Source organism: Nicotiana tabacum, chromosome 16 (genome assembly GCF_000715075.1).
Source record: "Nicotiana tabacum cultivar K326 chromosome 16, ASM71507v2, whole genome shotgun sequence".
In the NCBI taxonomy this organism is placed as follows: domain Eukaryota; kingdom Viridiplantae; phylum Streptophyta; class Magnoliopsida; order Solanales; family Solanaceae; genus Nicotiana; species Nicotiana tabacum.
Window position 1 is genome coordinate 52,318,639 of NC_134095.1, and position 16,069 is coordinate 52,334,707.

At 39.6% G+C, this 16,069-nt stretch overlaps 3 protein-coding genes across 3 annotated transcripts; 1 reads left to right on the forward strand and 2 right to left on the reverse strand.

Annotated features, from left to right (window-relative positions):
* The first annotated feature begins 390 nt into the window (after positions 1 to 390).
* LOC107801243 (uncharacterized) lies at positions 391 to 2,241 on the forward strand. The gene is made up of 2 exons (XM_016624527.2): positions 391 to 859; positions 1,922 to 2,241. The coding sequence occupies exons 1-2, from the start codon at positions 524 to 526 to the stop codon at positions 1,997 to 1,999; spliced, it is 414 nt and encodes a 137-aa protein (XP_016480013.1). The 5' UTR covers positions 391 to 523; the 3' UTR covers positions 2,000 to 2,241.
* A 6,106-nt stretch (positions 2,242 to 8,347) lies between these two features.
* Positions 8,348 to 9,301, reverse strand: LOC142170234 (uncharacterized). Its single transcript, XM_075232089.1, has 3 exons — positions 9,143 to 9,301; positions 8,942 to 9,013; positions 8,348 to 8,581 (listed from the first exon to the last, which is right to left on the reverse strand). Exons 1-3 carry the CDS (start codon positions 9,299 to 9,301, stop codon positions 8,348 to 8,350), a joined length of 465 nt encoding a protein of 154 aa, XP_075088190.1.
* A 223-nt stretch (positions 9,302 to 9,524) lies between these two features.
* LOC142170235 (uncharacterized) lies at positions 9,525 to 12,034 on the reverse strand. The gene is made up of 4 exons (XM_075232090.1): positions 11,348 to 12,034; positions 10,725 to 10,914; positions 9,776 to 10,093; positions 9,525 to 9,691 (listed from the first exon to the last, which is right to left on the reverse strand). The coding sequence occupies exons 1-4, from the start codon at positions 12,032 to 12,034 to the stop codon at positions 9,525 to 9,527; spliced, it is 1,362 nt and encodes a 453-aa protein (XP_075088191.1).
* Between the last annotated feature and the right edge of the window lie 4,035 nt (positions 12,035 to 16,069).

A 16,069-nucleotide genomic window follows, 5' to 3' on the forward strand; every position in this document is an offset into this window, starting at 1 on the left:
CTGCCACAGCTTCTGCCTTTCAGGTGAGCACTCTGTGCACACTGAGTAAACCTCCACTATGTAATAGCCTGCAAACCGCACAGGAAATGTAAACCGTACTAGGCAAGCCCTGTGCAACAGGCTCAGACCCAGAAAACATTGAGGGGGATCGATTACTCAACAACTAGATAAAATAAAAATATTATCATAAATTATATTGATAGTATAAAACTTCATTAATACTCTGGATAAGATCCTTTTTAAGGAAACAAGGGTGGTTTAGTCCAAGCGGACATTAAATTTGACGACATAGATGTGTAACCAAGACACATGTGGCCACTGGCCGGTCAACTCCCTCTAGGACTCCACAAATATGATAATCTTGAATCGGTAATAAAATACAGCATATATATATCTGTCAAAATATTAAAACTAGAAAAGCTCAAAGTTCATTTCATACCAAACCACACAGCAAAGCATTAAAGACCTGCGCTTCCTGTTTAAAAAGAAGAGAAAGTTGAAAGAAACAACAAAAAGAAGGAAAATGGAAGAGGCTGCAGATATTACAGAGAAAAAAGAGAGAGGTCGAGTTGATGATCAAGAGAGTAGCTTAACTAAAGTTTATGATATTTCCAAGAATCCAATTTTCTACTTCCAAGAAGCCATTAGAGCTATTCTCAACTGTCTTGGTTTTGAATCTTCAAAACCAGAGTCTTCATCTTCTAGTATGTCAGATAAAAAAGAAGAAGAGAATAATAAAGAAGATAGTAGTGAACAAGAAGAAGAAGATGATCCTGAAGGGAAACAGGCTTCAACAGATAATAACAACGATAACCCTAATACTCCATCAGCTGATGATCCACCTCAATCCCAAACACTTGTAAGACTTCTCTTTCCTTTAATTAATTGCGCAATCTATATCTCTCACACACACCGGAAGATGTAGAGCGTAAGTTATGGCCTGGGTTTATTCGAACCGACTCGAACTTTGTATACGTGTTAAAATAATTCAATAAATAAGTACAAATAATTAATTTCAAACTCACTAAATTAAATGAGTTGAAAATATGAATTTGAAGTCATAAAATTCAAATTTTGGATCCACATCTTAACACACAGAGATATACATGTATGACACACACACATACAAGGGAGGATGTAGAGTATGATTGTTGGGTTCATCTGAACCCACTATTTTTGTCGCGGAATATAAATTTATGTGTAAAAATTCATCAAAATTATAACAAATGGTAGGTCTGAACCTATAATTTTAAAATTACAATGGGTTCAGTGCTAAAAACTTTAAAAGTTGAACCCACGTGATCTAAATCCTGGATTATATATATAACCCTACTCGTATTCCGACTATCAAGATAGGCTAATTAAATTACCAGACATCTAGATCATGAAAAATGTTACGTAGTAAAGATGAAAATTATAATGAGGAACTGAGCTTTGTTTCTGTTATTAAAAAAAAAAACGAAAGTAAACACTTATGGGATATCAGATATACTTCAATCGGTTATTAAATAATCTTAAGAGTGAAAAAGAATAGTGAATAGTTCTTGAGAGTACGTACCTAGGTCTTGAGCTGTATCTGAGTCTACGGTTATTCTTTGAATTTTAATATAAATCTTAAAATTATCGTTGTAGAGAATCGAGAAAGAATTAATAATTCTAATTTTGCTAATCTAATATGAGTACTAAATGTTCTTGAACAGAGACTAAAAATATATATTAATTTGAGAGATCAAAGAATAACAAGGTAATTTAATCAAATAAATATATAACGTTCTCTAATTATAATATTCTTAAAAGGTGTGCATAAGGCTAAAATGAGAAGTAAATTGGAGGGGTGTATCTCGTTTGTTTTATTAAGAAAAAAGCCCACAAATTAATTAAGTCATGTGACTTGTTTTATTTTGGCGTAAATTTCATGCAGATAGAAGCAGCAACAAGGAGGGGAAGAACGCCACCAAGACCTGGAGTTAGCAGAGGAAGTCCTCCTCAGAACAATTAATTTAAATTACATCTCCTCTTAAAATCTATGACCCATTTTCATACTTTGGCTAGGGTTTTATTGAAGTTTGTTATATATATGATCAACTTTCAAGACTAAGTTTTGCTGGTATTTTATCTTGGTTTGATTTCCGTATTTTATGTTGTCTTAGGTCCTTTATTTGTTTATCCATATTGTAAGATATAAGGATCTTAATATGTGCAAGTTAATAGTAGTACATAATCTACAAGTTATTTGTCGAATTTTCTTTGCCAATTCTGTAGTGCGCTTAACATTCATGTCTGTCTAACTTGATCACCACTGGACTGTTATTGTTCATATTGCATGACTTAATCATTATAATATCTACTGAATTTTCAATATTTTAAATATCGTTTGACTCATCAGTTATCATTAATGAAAAATGTCATTACAATTAATGAAAATATCATTGTTTCTGTTTCCTAGGAAAAGTAAATAAATAAATAGAACTTATATTCCATTCTTCCACCTCCAGTTACAAATATTATTTATTTGGGCAAACAAAATCTGCTTTAAAATATTTGATGTTATTGAAAAAATGAAAAATATTTATTATTTATGTAAAAAAAATTAAAAGATGTATAATATGGGCGGTAAATAGTAGTAATATCGTTTAGAAACATGAATTAATTTGTCCTTTGTTTGTCATTCATATGACTGGCAATAACTCCTTGGGTCCCTTCAAAAGATTCAAGATCTTCAAAAACATTATGATATGGACCATCGCCATTAATATTGGGCATATTTAAAATAGTGGTAATTGCTTGACTGTTGACTCTTCTCTCATTCAGGTCATTGTGGAACACAATAAATGCCTTATTACTCTTTCGAATATTAGTATAAATCCATGCCGGGCTTGAGATGGCAAAAGACTAGTAATAGAGGGGAAAGAGAAGAAACGTTGCTCACCTAATTACAGGACAATATTACCAAATTAACATCACCTCTTGTTTTCCTTGAAAATGTGTTGAATTCAGCTATCCATAGAGCCCTGCTATTAGACCCCTGACAAAGCTGATCGGCAAGCGGCACTGCAGTGGCGAGGATTTTGGCATGATGACCTTGCCATTGGCCTATGTGCGAGGGAAAATCAACATGCAAGACAATGCGGGGGTGTTATCAATGGCAACAAACTGTTGCTAAGGCAAGTGAGACGGACTACACTTGTATTTGAGGGCTAAGGTGTGACGGACTACACCAAAGCAAGAGTGGGCTGCGTACAAGCAAGGCCAAGACCTTGACGGAACTAGGCGGGCTGGATGGAGCTTGACAAGGCTAAACGGGAAAGACCTCGGCGCTAAAGTGAGGCAGCTTAGTGCCAAGGCATTGGCATTGGCAATGTGATGTTGCCATGACTTAGGTGAGCGGACTGGCACCTAAGTTAATTGTGGGCAAACGACTTGGCAAAGGGAAGGGCATCAAGGCTTGGTGACTTGATGTTAAAAATCAGCATGGGCAACGGGCAGACTTGATCAAGTAGGGGCGACTTGACAAGGACAAACAACTGTGGCAGCGGATTGGCGTGCGGCTAAGTCAAGGGTGACGAGCTGTGGCGATGGCATTGAGCGGAAGCAGTGTCAAAGGCTAAGGCTGGGCGCAAAGTCAGCCTTAGGCGTGCAGCAGCTGGCCAAGAAACACGCACATGCAGCGCACATGGAGTGGTTTTCAAGTGTGTTGTGCACATGTCATGCAGTTGGCGGTTACAACTGCCTTTGTCCAAGAGTTGTTGATTATAGGCTGAGTCTTTGCACGTTTTTGGGGCATGTGAGAGACATGTCCTACACGTTTTGATCATGGGGATCATGTCCTATCAGTTGGGGGATGTCAACTGAAATAGGACAACACTTTTGGGCTGACTACACTATATATATGTGTGTTAGCAACCTTAAAAACGGGCTAAGTACCTAGGGAGGGAAATGTCTGAAAGATAGACATAGGGTTGTCTATTTTATGGCTTGAGCATGGCAAATTATGTGCCATTGCCTTGCCAAACGAGTGGCAGCACGAGCGGCCTTAGGCAGGGGCTTTTATAGGGCAGATTCGTGCAAGTGTAGGCCATTTTTGTGAGTTGGTGCCTGTCAAGGGTGGCAGCACCTTGCCTAACTCGAAATTTTCCTTTGTAATTGATTTATTATAAAAGGTTGGGAAAGGGTTCCCGTAAATCTGTGTTGCCTTTGTTTATTCATGTTGCCTTAAATTTATTCTAAGTGTTAAACCTCGAAAGCGAACGAAAATTGGGTAAGGCTGAGGTCAAGTGGGGACTTGACTGCCGCACATCGGGCAGCATTTTCGGCGGACAGAAAACGCCCCTGTGACAATTGGTATCAGAGCAAGCCAGGTTTGGTTTGGTTTGGTTCGTGACGAGGTCGAGATGGCCATGGACAAGACTGCAAGGCAGTGGGTCAGTGTTCTTGTTCGTGGAAGGGACTGTCTTTGCTTAGAAATTCAGAAAAGGCAAGGAAGGCAGTGATGCAGAATTTTCGAGTTTGTGGGTGCCAAAAATCAGTGTGGGCTCTTTCAAATCAGTCAGTTGGCGTGCTGGATTTGCTGTGGGAACGACGGACAGGAAAGGCAATGAGAAAACAAAAACGTTGCACTTGAGGGCAAGGACAACGTAATTCTCAAAGGGGTGCTGAACTTGTGGTGTCTTTGCAAATGGCAGCATGTGTTGGGATTTATTCGACGAGGGCTCGAATTCAACTGGTTGGGGTAGTTTGTTAGACCCCTGACAAAGCTGATCGGCAAGCGGCACGGCAGTGGCGAGGATTTTGGCATGATGGCCTTGCCATTGGCCTATGTGCGAGGGAAAATCAACATGCAAGACAATGCGGGGGTGTTGTCAATGGCAACAAACTGTTGCTAAGGCAAGTGAGACGGACTACACTTGCATTTGAGGGCTAAAGTGTGACGGACTACACTAAAGCAAGAGTGGGCTGCGTACAAGAAAGGCCAAGACCTTGACGGAACTAGGCGGGCTGGATGGAGCTTGACAAGGCTAAACGGGAAAGACCTCGGCGCTAAAGTGAGGCAGCTTAGTGCCAAGGCATTGGCATTGGCAATGTGATGTTGCCATGACTTAGGTGAGCGAACTGGCACCTAAGTTAATTGTGGGCAAACGACTTGGCAAAGGGAAGGGCATCAAGGCTTGGTGACTTGATGTTAAAAATCAGCATGGGCAACGGGCAGACTTGATCAAGTAGGGGCGACTTGACAAGGACAAACAACTGTGGCAGCGGATTGGCATGCGGCTAAGTTAAGGGTGACGAGCTGTGGCGATGGCATTGAGCGGAAGCAGTGTCAAAGGCTAAGGCTGGGCGCAAAGTCAGCCTTGGGCGTGCAGCAGCTGGACAAGAAACACGCACATGCAGCGCACATGGAGTGGTTTTCAAGTGTGCTGTGCACATGTCATGCAGTTGGCGGTTACAACTGCCTTTGTCCAAGAGTTGCTGATTATAGGCTGAGTCTTTGCACGTTTTTGGGGCATGTGAGAGACATGTCCTACACGTTTTGATCATGGGGATCATGTCCTATCAGTTGGGGGATGTCAACTGAAAAAGGACAACACTTTTGGGCTGACTACACTATATATATGTGTGTTAGCAGCCTTAAAAACGGGCTAAGTACCTAGGGAGGGAAATGTCTGAAAGATAGACATAGGGTTGTCTATTTTATGGCTTGAGCATGGCAAATTATGTGCCATTGCCTTGCCAAACGAGTGGCAGCACGAGCGGCCTTAGGCAGGGGCTTTTATAGGGCAGATTCGTGCAAGTGTAGGCCATTTTTGTGAGTTGGTGCCTGTCAAGGGTGGCAGCACCTTGCCTAACTCGAGATTTTCCTTTGTAATTGATTTATTATAAAAGGTTGGGAAAGGGTTCCCATAAATCTGTGTTGCCTTTGTTTATTCATTTTGCCTTAAATTTATTCTAAGTGTTAAACCTCGAAAGCGAACGAAAATTGGGTAAGGCTGAGGTCAAGTGGGGACTTGATTGCCGCACATCGGGCAGCATTTTCGGCGGACAGAAAACGCCCCTGTGACAATTGGTATCTGAGCAAGCCATGTTTGGTTTGGTTTGGTTCGTGACGAGGTCGAGATGGCCATGGACAAGACTGCAAGGCAGTGGGTCAGTGTTCTTGTTCGTGGAAGGGACTGTCTTGGCTTAGAAATTCAGAAAAGGCAAGGAAGGCAGTGATGCAGAATTTTCGAGTTTGTGGGTGCCAAAAATCAGTGTGGGATCTTTCAAATCAGTCAGTTGGCGTGCTGGATTTGCTGTGGGAACGACGGACAAGAAAGGCAATGAGAAAACAAAAACGTTGCACTTGAGGGCAAGGACAACGTAATTCTCAAAGGGGTGCTGAACTTGTGGTGTCTTTGCAAATGGCAGCATGTGTTGGGATCTATTCGACGAGGGCGTCGAATTCAACTGGTTGGGGTGGTTTGTTAGACCCCTGACAAAGCTGATCGGCAAGCAGCACGGCAGTGGCGAGGATTTTGGCATGATGGCCTTGCCATTGGCCTATGTGCGAGGGAAAATCAACATGCAAGACAATGTGGGGGTGTTGTCAATGGCAACAAACTGTTGCTAAGGGAAGTGAGACGGACTACACTTGTATTTGAGGGCTAAGGTGTGACGGACTACACCAAAGCAAGAGTGGGCTGCGTACAAGCAAGGCCAAGACCTTGACGGAACTAGGCGGGCTGGATGGAGCTTGACAAGGCTAAACGGGAAAGACCTCGGCGCTAAAGTGAGGCAGCTTAGTGCCAAGGCATTGGCATTGGCAATGTGATGTTGCCATGACTTAGGTGAGCGGACTGGCACCTAAGTTAATTGTGGGCAAACGACTTGGCAAAGGGAAGGGCATCAAGGCTTGGTGACTTGATGTTAAAAATCAGCATGGGCAACGGGCAGACTTGATCAAGTAGGGGCGAATTGACAAGGACAAACAATTGTGGCAGCGGATTGGCGTGCGGCTAAGTCAAGGGTGACGAGCTGTGGCGATGGCATTGAGCGGAAGCAGTGTCAAAGGCTAAGGCTGGGCGCAAAGTCAGCCTTAGGCGTGCAGCAGCTGGCCAAGAAACACGCACATGCAGCGCACATGGAGTGGTTTTCAAGTGTGATGTGCACATGTCATGCAGTTGGCGGTTACAACTGCCTTTGTCCAAGAGTTGCTGATTATAGGCTGAGTCTTTGCACATTTTTGGGGCATGTGAGAGACATGTCCTACACATTTTGATCATGGGGATCATGTCCTATCAGTTGGGGGATGTCAACTGAAATAGGACAACACTTTTGGGCTGACTACACTATATATATGTGTGTTAGCAGCCTTAAAAACGGGCTAAGTACCTAGGGAGGGAAATGTCTGAAAGATAGACATAGGGTTGTCTATTTTATGGCTTGAGCATGGAAAATTATGTGCCATTGCCTTGCCAAACGAGTGGCAGTACGAGCGGCCTTAGGCAGGGGCTTTTATAGGGCAGATTCGTGCAAGTGTAGGCCATTTTTGTGAGTTGGTGCCTGTCAAGGGTGGCAGTCCTTGCCTAACTCGAGATTTTCCTTTGTAATTGATTTATTATAAAAGGTTGGGAAAGGGTTCCCGTAAATCTGTGTTGCCTTTGTTTATTCATGTTGCCTTAAATTTATTCTAAGTGTTAAACCTCGAAAGCGAACGAAAATTGGGTAAGGCTGAGGTCAAGTGGGGACTTGACTGCCGCACATCGGGCAGCATTTTCGGCGGACAGAAAACGCCCCTGTGACACCTGCCATAGTGATCTTGCTGAATTACAGTGTAAGCTAGGAGGAAGTCAGTTACAGAGATGAATCTAAGGGAATTTTTAGAAGAAGAGAGAAATGTAATATTCTATTTCAAGTGTCAAATATATCTGTACATGAATATATTAAATGTGTTATCTTAATCTAATTGTGGTTAGTGCTAAAGCTAACTCTAGCATAGTCTAAGTAAGATATAACTAACAAATGAACAACTAACAAACTGGCCACCACTATCACTGCTAATCTCAACACTCCCCCTCAAGTTGAAGGGTAAGAACAAGTTTTCAACCCCAGCTTGCTCTAAGCAAAAAATAATGATGTGTCTTTCCAAGACCCTCGGTGAGACTATCTGCCAATTGTGCTTTAGTGTTGATGTGCTGAGTTTGAATAAGGCCTTGCTGTAGTTTTCCCTCACAAAATGGCAATCAATGTTAATATATTTTGTGCGCTCATGAAAGATAGGGTTGGCAACTATTTGAATAGTTGCTTTGTTGTCACAGTGCATGGTAATAGGTAGCTGAACTATAACTCCTAGCTCTTTGAATAGTCCAACCAGCTATGAAAGTTCTGCAACAGTATAGGCCATACTTCTAAATTCTGCCTCTGTTGAACTCTTGAAAACTGTGTTTAGCTTCTTAGATTTCCAAGAAACTAAGGAGTTTCCAAACTTAACAAGGTAACCTGTGACAGACTTTTTAGATTGTGGACATGCTGCCCAGTCAGAGTCACAGTATGCAACCAAGTTGTTAGACCCCTCTGAAGATATCAACAGTCCCAATCCTGATGCATTCTTTACATAACTTGACCACCCTTAAGGCTGCATCCATATGTGATCTATGTGGCTTATGCATGAACTGACTTAGTACTTGGACAACATAAGCTAAATCACGTTTAATCATAGTCAAATATAGTAGCCTCCCTACCAGTCTTTGGTAAGGTTCAGGATCACCAAGAATGATGTCATATGTATTGGTGCACCCCACGACTTCATCAAATTCTAATGTTGTTAGCCTTTGATTACACTCTAATGGAGTAGATACTGGTTTAGCTCCCCCCAACCCAGAGTTAGCCAATCAAGTCAAGAGCATATTTTCTTTGGTTTATCAAGATGCCAGCTTTACTCCGAGCAAACTCTATACCCAGAAAGAACCTGAGCTCCATTGCCAGTAATCAAAAGGTCATCTACATAGACCAACACAACCACTAAGCTTGAGCCCTGTTGCTGTGTGAATAAAGAGTAGTTGAAATGGTTTTGAATAAAGCCCAAGTCTTGAAGAGCCTCTGTTAACTTTAGGTTCAATTGTCCAGAAGCTTATTTCAAGCCATAGAGTGACTTCTTTAGTTTGCAGACTTTGGAGTTGGACTCCCCCTTGGTAGTGTATCCTTGTGGAAGTTGCATGTATACTTCTTCAAAGAGATCCCCTTGTAAGAAAGCATTATGCACATCCATTTTATAGATGTACCAATGCTTAGAGGTTGCCATAGCAATAACTGGTCTGACAGTAACCATCTTAACCGCTAGGGAGAAAGTTTCCTTGTAGTCTAGGCCTTCTTATTATCTAACGCCTTTGGCTACAAGCCTGACCTTGAACCCCTCCACATCTCCATTGGCTCTATATTTCACCTTGTATACCCACTTACACCCTATGCGAGTCTTGCCTGTAGGCAAGTCAACAATGTCCGATGTGTTATTTTTCTTCTAAGGCTTCCACTTCTTGTTGCATGGTTGTCACTCATCTAGCATCTCTTGCATCTTCAGCAAAGTGTTTTGGCTCTACAATTGAAGATTGTGTTAAGAGACACTTTGCATAGTAAGGGGACAAGTTGTCATAGTTCAAATAGTTTGTCATTGGATATGCACAGGAAGTTGAAACAAAGTCTTGCATCCACTTTAGTAGACCTGTAATTCTGGGATGTTTTCTAATTGCAATAGGTAATGTGTCAGTGATACATTGGTGTTATGAGAGATTCTCAGTAGCTTTACCAATTGATGGAGTGAGAACATCAAGTAAAGTGTCTGCTTCTTCAGGCATTTCATTAGCATTCTGCATTTCACCAATATCTGGAAATTTATCATGTATAGGCTGAGATGCATTATGTATGGGCGGCACATCAACTGCATTAGCTGGTTCAAGGACTGGAAAAATAGCAATGGAAGACACCTTCATGTTCTTGAAAGGAAAAATCTGCTCCTTGAAGATCACATCTCTACTGACCGGGAATTGCTTAGAGTGCAAATCATATAACTTGTATCCTTTCTTAGTATGTGAGTATCCCATAAAGACAGCAGGCAGTGCCCTAGCTGAAAATTATCATGTCTTCTCACATTCATATCATAGCATAAGCATCCAAAGACCTTTAAATGTACGAGGGGAGGTGGAGTATCAAAAAACATCTCATAGGGAGACTTCCCTTTCAGAATTGTGGAAGGTATTCTGTTTATAATATGCACAGCTGTGAGAACACAATCTCCCTAAAATCTTAGTGCAACTGCACCTTGAAACCTCAAAGCCCTAGCCACCTCCAGTAAATATCTATGTCTCATTTCTACAACACCATTATATTGTGGATTATATACACATGTAGTCTGATGAATGATCCCCTATGATTCTAAGAATTGCCTCATATCAAAGTTAACAAATTCTAATCTATTGTCAGTTCTTATTGTCTTGACATGACAATTAAACTATGTATGAATCATACAAATAAGCCTCTTCATCATCCAATAGGTTTCATCCTTAACATTCATTAAAAATAACCAAGTAGATCTAGAAAAATCATCTACTACTGTAAGGAAGAATCTTTTATTATCATGGGTTGGTACTCTATAGGGTCCCCATACATCTGCAAGTAAAAGATGAAAAAGAGCATGTGCTCTACTCTTACTAACTGGAAATGACAATTTAGTTTCCTAGCTAATGGACAAACTTGACATTCTAAACAATCAATAGCTGATCTATCATTTCCAAATTGCTGCTTGAGCTTCTCAATTATCTTTAATGCCTCCATAGGTAGATGTCCAAGCCTCTGATGCCAAATTCCCAGCTTTATTGAACTCTGATTTTTTTGTGTTGAAGTCTGCATAGCTGTGGTATGTACAATTGGTGTATTCAACTGTGTCTTCTGAATGAAATCTTTAAGAATATAGAGCCCATTGATTAACTACCAATCTCCAACACCTTGCCACTGTAGAGATCCCGAAACACACATAGGTCAGGGGAAAAAGCTACCAAGCATTGTAACTCTTTAGTGAGTTTTGAAACTGACTATATGTTGTACTTAAAATGAGGAACATGAAGTACATCATTAATTTTATGATCCTTGAAAATATTATTTGAACCACTGTGGGCAATCTAAGCTAATTCTCCATTTGGTAAGTGACCTGAACGACCTTTATTTAATGAAACTACATTATGCAGTAAATCTAACCTTGGAGTCATATAATTGGATGCTCCACTATCTAAAATCCAAACACCTTGATTCAGACAAGTCATTAAGGATGTAATAGTACCTGTTTCTAGCTCTACTACATTAGCTGCAACTTTTGTGGGCTTACTATCAAGCAATTGCAGGATTTGTTGGTATTGTTTTGGTGTGAAGTTTGGTGCGGTGGAAGTGGAGTGAAGGTTGCTAGTGCAGGCTGTTCAGTCGCCATATTAGCTGTTTCTTGAGGGTTGTATTTCTTCTTAAACTTGTGATCATTTGGATATCCTACTAGCTTGTAGCATATGTCCCTAGTATGACCTTTCAATTTGCAGTAATCACAGTAGAGATTGTAATTCTTCTTTAGATTTTGCTGATTTCCAACCCTGTTTGTCAACAAGGCAGCTATTTCACCAGCATCTAGACTAGCTGAAGCACTTGCCATAGTCTTTTGGCTTTCACATTCCATTAGCATAGAATATGACTTATTCACTGATGGTACTGGTACCATCATCAAGATCTGACTTCGAGCTTGCCCGTATGATTCACTCAGCCCCATCAAAAATTGCAAAAACTTTTGGAGCTCTATAAACTGAACAAATTCACAAGATTTGGCATCGTCATGGCCAGGAATTGGTGCCAAACTATTAAATTCTGCCCAAAGCACTCTCAATTTTGAGAAGTGAGTTAAAATTGAGCTAGTACCCTGCCTAGCATAAGCAATTTCTCTGTGGATTTGAAAAATTCTAGAACAATTCACCTTATCAAATCGCTCCTTCAGATCACCCCATACTACACCAGCATTTGAGGAATACACCATTCCACTCAATAGTTCCGATGAAACACAGTTCATCAACCAAGACAATACAATGGCATTACAATGCTCCTAGAGATCAATGAGATTTGTTCCTAATTCTCCCTTTTGCATGTGCCGTCAATGAAACCTAGCTTATTCCGACCTAAGATTGCAATCCTCATCAGTCGGCTCCATACGGAGTAATTTTTTGGTCCTCTCAATTGCAACGAAATCAATATAGCTCCTGAATTATCATTTGAATTCAGGAAAAGTGGATGATTGTGACCTAATTTCTCTGGTTTGGTGTTATCGATTGTCGCCATTAATGACCTTCCTTCCAAGCTTCGAGATAATGAAAATTGAAGACAATAGGACCACACTAATGGCCGTGTGGCTCTGATACCATGTTGAATTCAGCTATCTATGGAGCTCTGCCATGGTGATCTTGCTGAATTATAGTGTAAGCTAAGAGGAAGTCGATTACAAAGATGAATCCGAGATGAATCTGAGAGAATATTCTAGAAGAAGAGAGAAATATAATAATCTATTCCAAGTGTCAAATGTATCTATACATGGATATATAAAATGTGTAAACTTAATGTAATTGTGGTTAGTGCTAAAGCGAACTCTACTATAGTCTAAGTTAGTTATAACTAACAAATGAACAACTAACAAACTAACCACCCACTATCACTGCTAATCTCAACAAATAGTGGCTTTGGGCCTTATTAATGGCTGATGAAGTGTGAATTCTGCAGATTCAACTAAAATTATTATTTTCGCTTTGAACTCTAACTAAACTTTTTTAATTAAACTAGCAACGGTTTATTGTCATTGTGCTCAAAAAGAAGTTGCCGAAGGGGGACTAGGCCTTTCCCTCGTATATATTTTGGAGCATGTACTAGCAGGACTCAAGATTTGTAAATATAAAGGTTCCCTAGCTACAACATTTTAGGCCTTTAACCACACCTGAAAAGTGTGGCCTAAACTATCAAAAAGTGTAGCCTTTGATCAAAAGCCAACTTTTCGACCTAAGGCAACACTTTCCCAGGGGTGGCCTAAACTAGCATAACTTTTGCCCTAAGGCAACGTTTTACAAGTGTTGCCCTTGTAGTACCCTCAATGGCAATGCTTTTCGCGTACAACAGCAACACATTAATAGTGTGGTCTTAGTTACTCTTTATGCTACACTTTTCAAGTGTAATTCCTAAAACAACACTTGTAAAGCGTGGCTTTTGCTGCTATATAGGCCACAAATTCACCAATCCCTATGGCCACATTTTTAAAGTGTCGCAATTTTGTCTAAGCTATAAAGCACTTTTTATATTTGTACAAGCCATGCTTTTATTATAAATAATTTATATTTTTTTTCCATATCTGATAATCACACTAAGTATGAAGATCTCAAGCACTCAATTAACTAGAAGTAAACAAAAGAATAATTCAAATACATATACTTGCAATTAACTTTAGAAAATGAATAAATCTAGTGTATAATACATCACCTAATAAAGCAAATTTCTTCAAGGTGCATGCTAACAATTAACTTACAAAATATTCTATAACTATTATACTATTGGGAATAACAAAAATTATAATTGTTCAGGGTCTTCATCATTAAACCCCAACAGATCAAATTGCATTTTGGCTATCATTTTTAATTTACTCACTAGAACTTTCCTATAGAATCAAAATAAAATTAATAATTAGATACAGATCAATAACATGCAACTGCAAACTCAAAGCAATATGGTAGAGTTTTCCCTTTGAAATTTTAAATATCAAGCTAGTAAGGGTAGGCTTTCTTCAATATTCTGCGGTATTCCAATTAGTTGTATTTTTGCATTGTCATTAGCACTTTCTTTATGCTTCTATGAAAAATGCATATCGAAAAATAGAAGGGGAAAATAGTCCATTAAAGGAAGACGAATATACATTCACTCAATCATGTCCATTATAGAAAGACATCCAGATTATCGGATGATATAGCGATGCTATTACAAATAATGTTGCACTGTGGGTCGGTCCCGAACCGGACCGGGCCCGCGGTCTTAACGGGCCTCACGGGCCTGGTGGGCCGGTCCTGGTGGTCTCTTAAAGCCCGAGGCGGGCCGGTCTTGTTTGGTAAGCCCACGAGCCCGGGACCGTTTAGCCCGGGACGGGCTGGCGGGCCTGGTCCGGGCCTGGTCCGGGCCCAGCGGGCCTAACGGCTATAATTTAAAAAAAAAAATTAAAAAAAAACAGCCCAACGGCCATATTTAAAAAGTAGTCGTTTGGGGCTTTTTTTGACCGTTTGGTAGTTTAGAAAATGGCCATTTGGCCCCCAAACTTTATATAATTACACTTTTCCCCATTTCTCAACTATAAATACCCCCTCATTCTTTTATTTTTATTCACCAATTCATCAATATCTCTCAATCTCTCTCAATCTCTCTACTACAATTACTTAATCTATTGTTGAAATTTCGTGAAAAATTGTGAAGTTGTTGAATTGAAGTTTTCAAGTGTTCAACGATTTTCAATTTTCAAAAAGTTGTTCGGAAATCCGGTAAACTCGTTTCAACTCTTACGTTTTAAGAATATATTTTTGTGTGGTTTAGATTGCATAATTATAATTAATATGACATTTTCTTTGAAAAAAATGTTTGGTAAAGGAAAAGATAAAACCGGTGAAAGTAGTGGCCAACCAACTATCCTTCCCCCGGCTCCCCGACCTAGAAAAGATAAGCAAGTTGAAAGTAGTCGCCAACCTAGACGTCCTCCTCCTTCTTTAATTCTTGATAGTGATCACCCTTGTTTTCAATTTACCGATAGTGAATTTTACCATAATGTTGCACCAGGTGAAAGATTAGATGATGAAATTATGAATGCTCTTTATTCTAATGAAACCATTTTAGAAAATAATGAGAAAAATGAGGATGATGATGAAACCCAAGCACCGGATTTAGATGATACACCTACTAGTCCTCTTAATAACCCAACTGATGCACCGGTCGACCCACCTGTAGAAACTCCTACTTTTAATAGAGAACCTGCTAAACGCCTAGAAACATCATTAGTTTGGAATTTTTTTACTCAAGTAAGAGAACAAATAAGGCTAAGTGTAAAAGTTGTGGGAAATTAATGTCGCATAAATATACTGGAGACCGTAGCGGCACGGGTAGTTTAACTAGGCACATAAAAACACACCCTAGAGATAAGGCTAGATTTTTTCAAATGAAAGCACAGCTAAAGGGGACAAGTGTAGATTATGCGGTTAACCCTAGTACAGGTTCAAATCTAGTTCAACCAGGAATTAACACTGTCACCGGAGGTATTTTATATTACGATCCAAATAGAGATCGTGAAGAATTAGCAAAGATGATTACTATTATGTGCTTACCTTATACTTTTGCTTCTAATCCTAATTGGGTTCATTATATTAGAAGAGTTTTTAATCCTACTTATAAAGGTTGACCTCGCGCAACAGTTAAGAGTGATATTTATAAATTCAAACATGAATATGAACAATATTTGCGGTATTTATTTACTCATATACCTAATCGGATTTCTATTACTACTGATATTGGTAGAAGTGGTAATGATTGTGATTATCTAACTGTTACAAGTCATTGGATAGATGAGGAATGGATAATGCAAAAACGCATAATTGTATATAGAATAATTAATTCGCGTCACACAGGTAAGTTTATAGCTAACACTGTTGCAGATATTTGTAGATATTTTTGCTTTAGCGATAAAATAATGGCAATTTCTATGGATAATGCTTCTAGTAACACTAGTGCTATAGGCATGCTTACAACAACACTAAATCCTGCATTTACTAATATTTTCCATGTTAGATGTATTTGTCATATTTATCATTTAATTGTCGGTGATGGTATGCGAATTTTAAACATAGAAATTGAAAAGGTTAGAATGGCTCTTAATTGGTTTTTTATTCAAACCGTAGAAGTAGACTTAGAGAGTATTTTAAAAAATGTGATGAATATGGCCTTAGAGAAAGAAAGGTTCCTAAACCTTGCCTGACTAGATGGAATTGTATGTACGAAAGTTTAG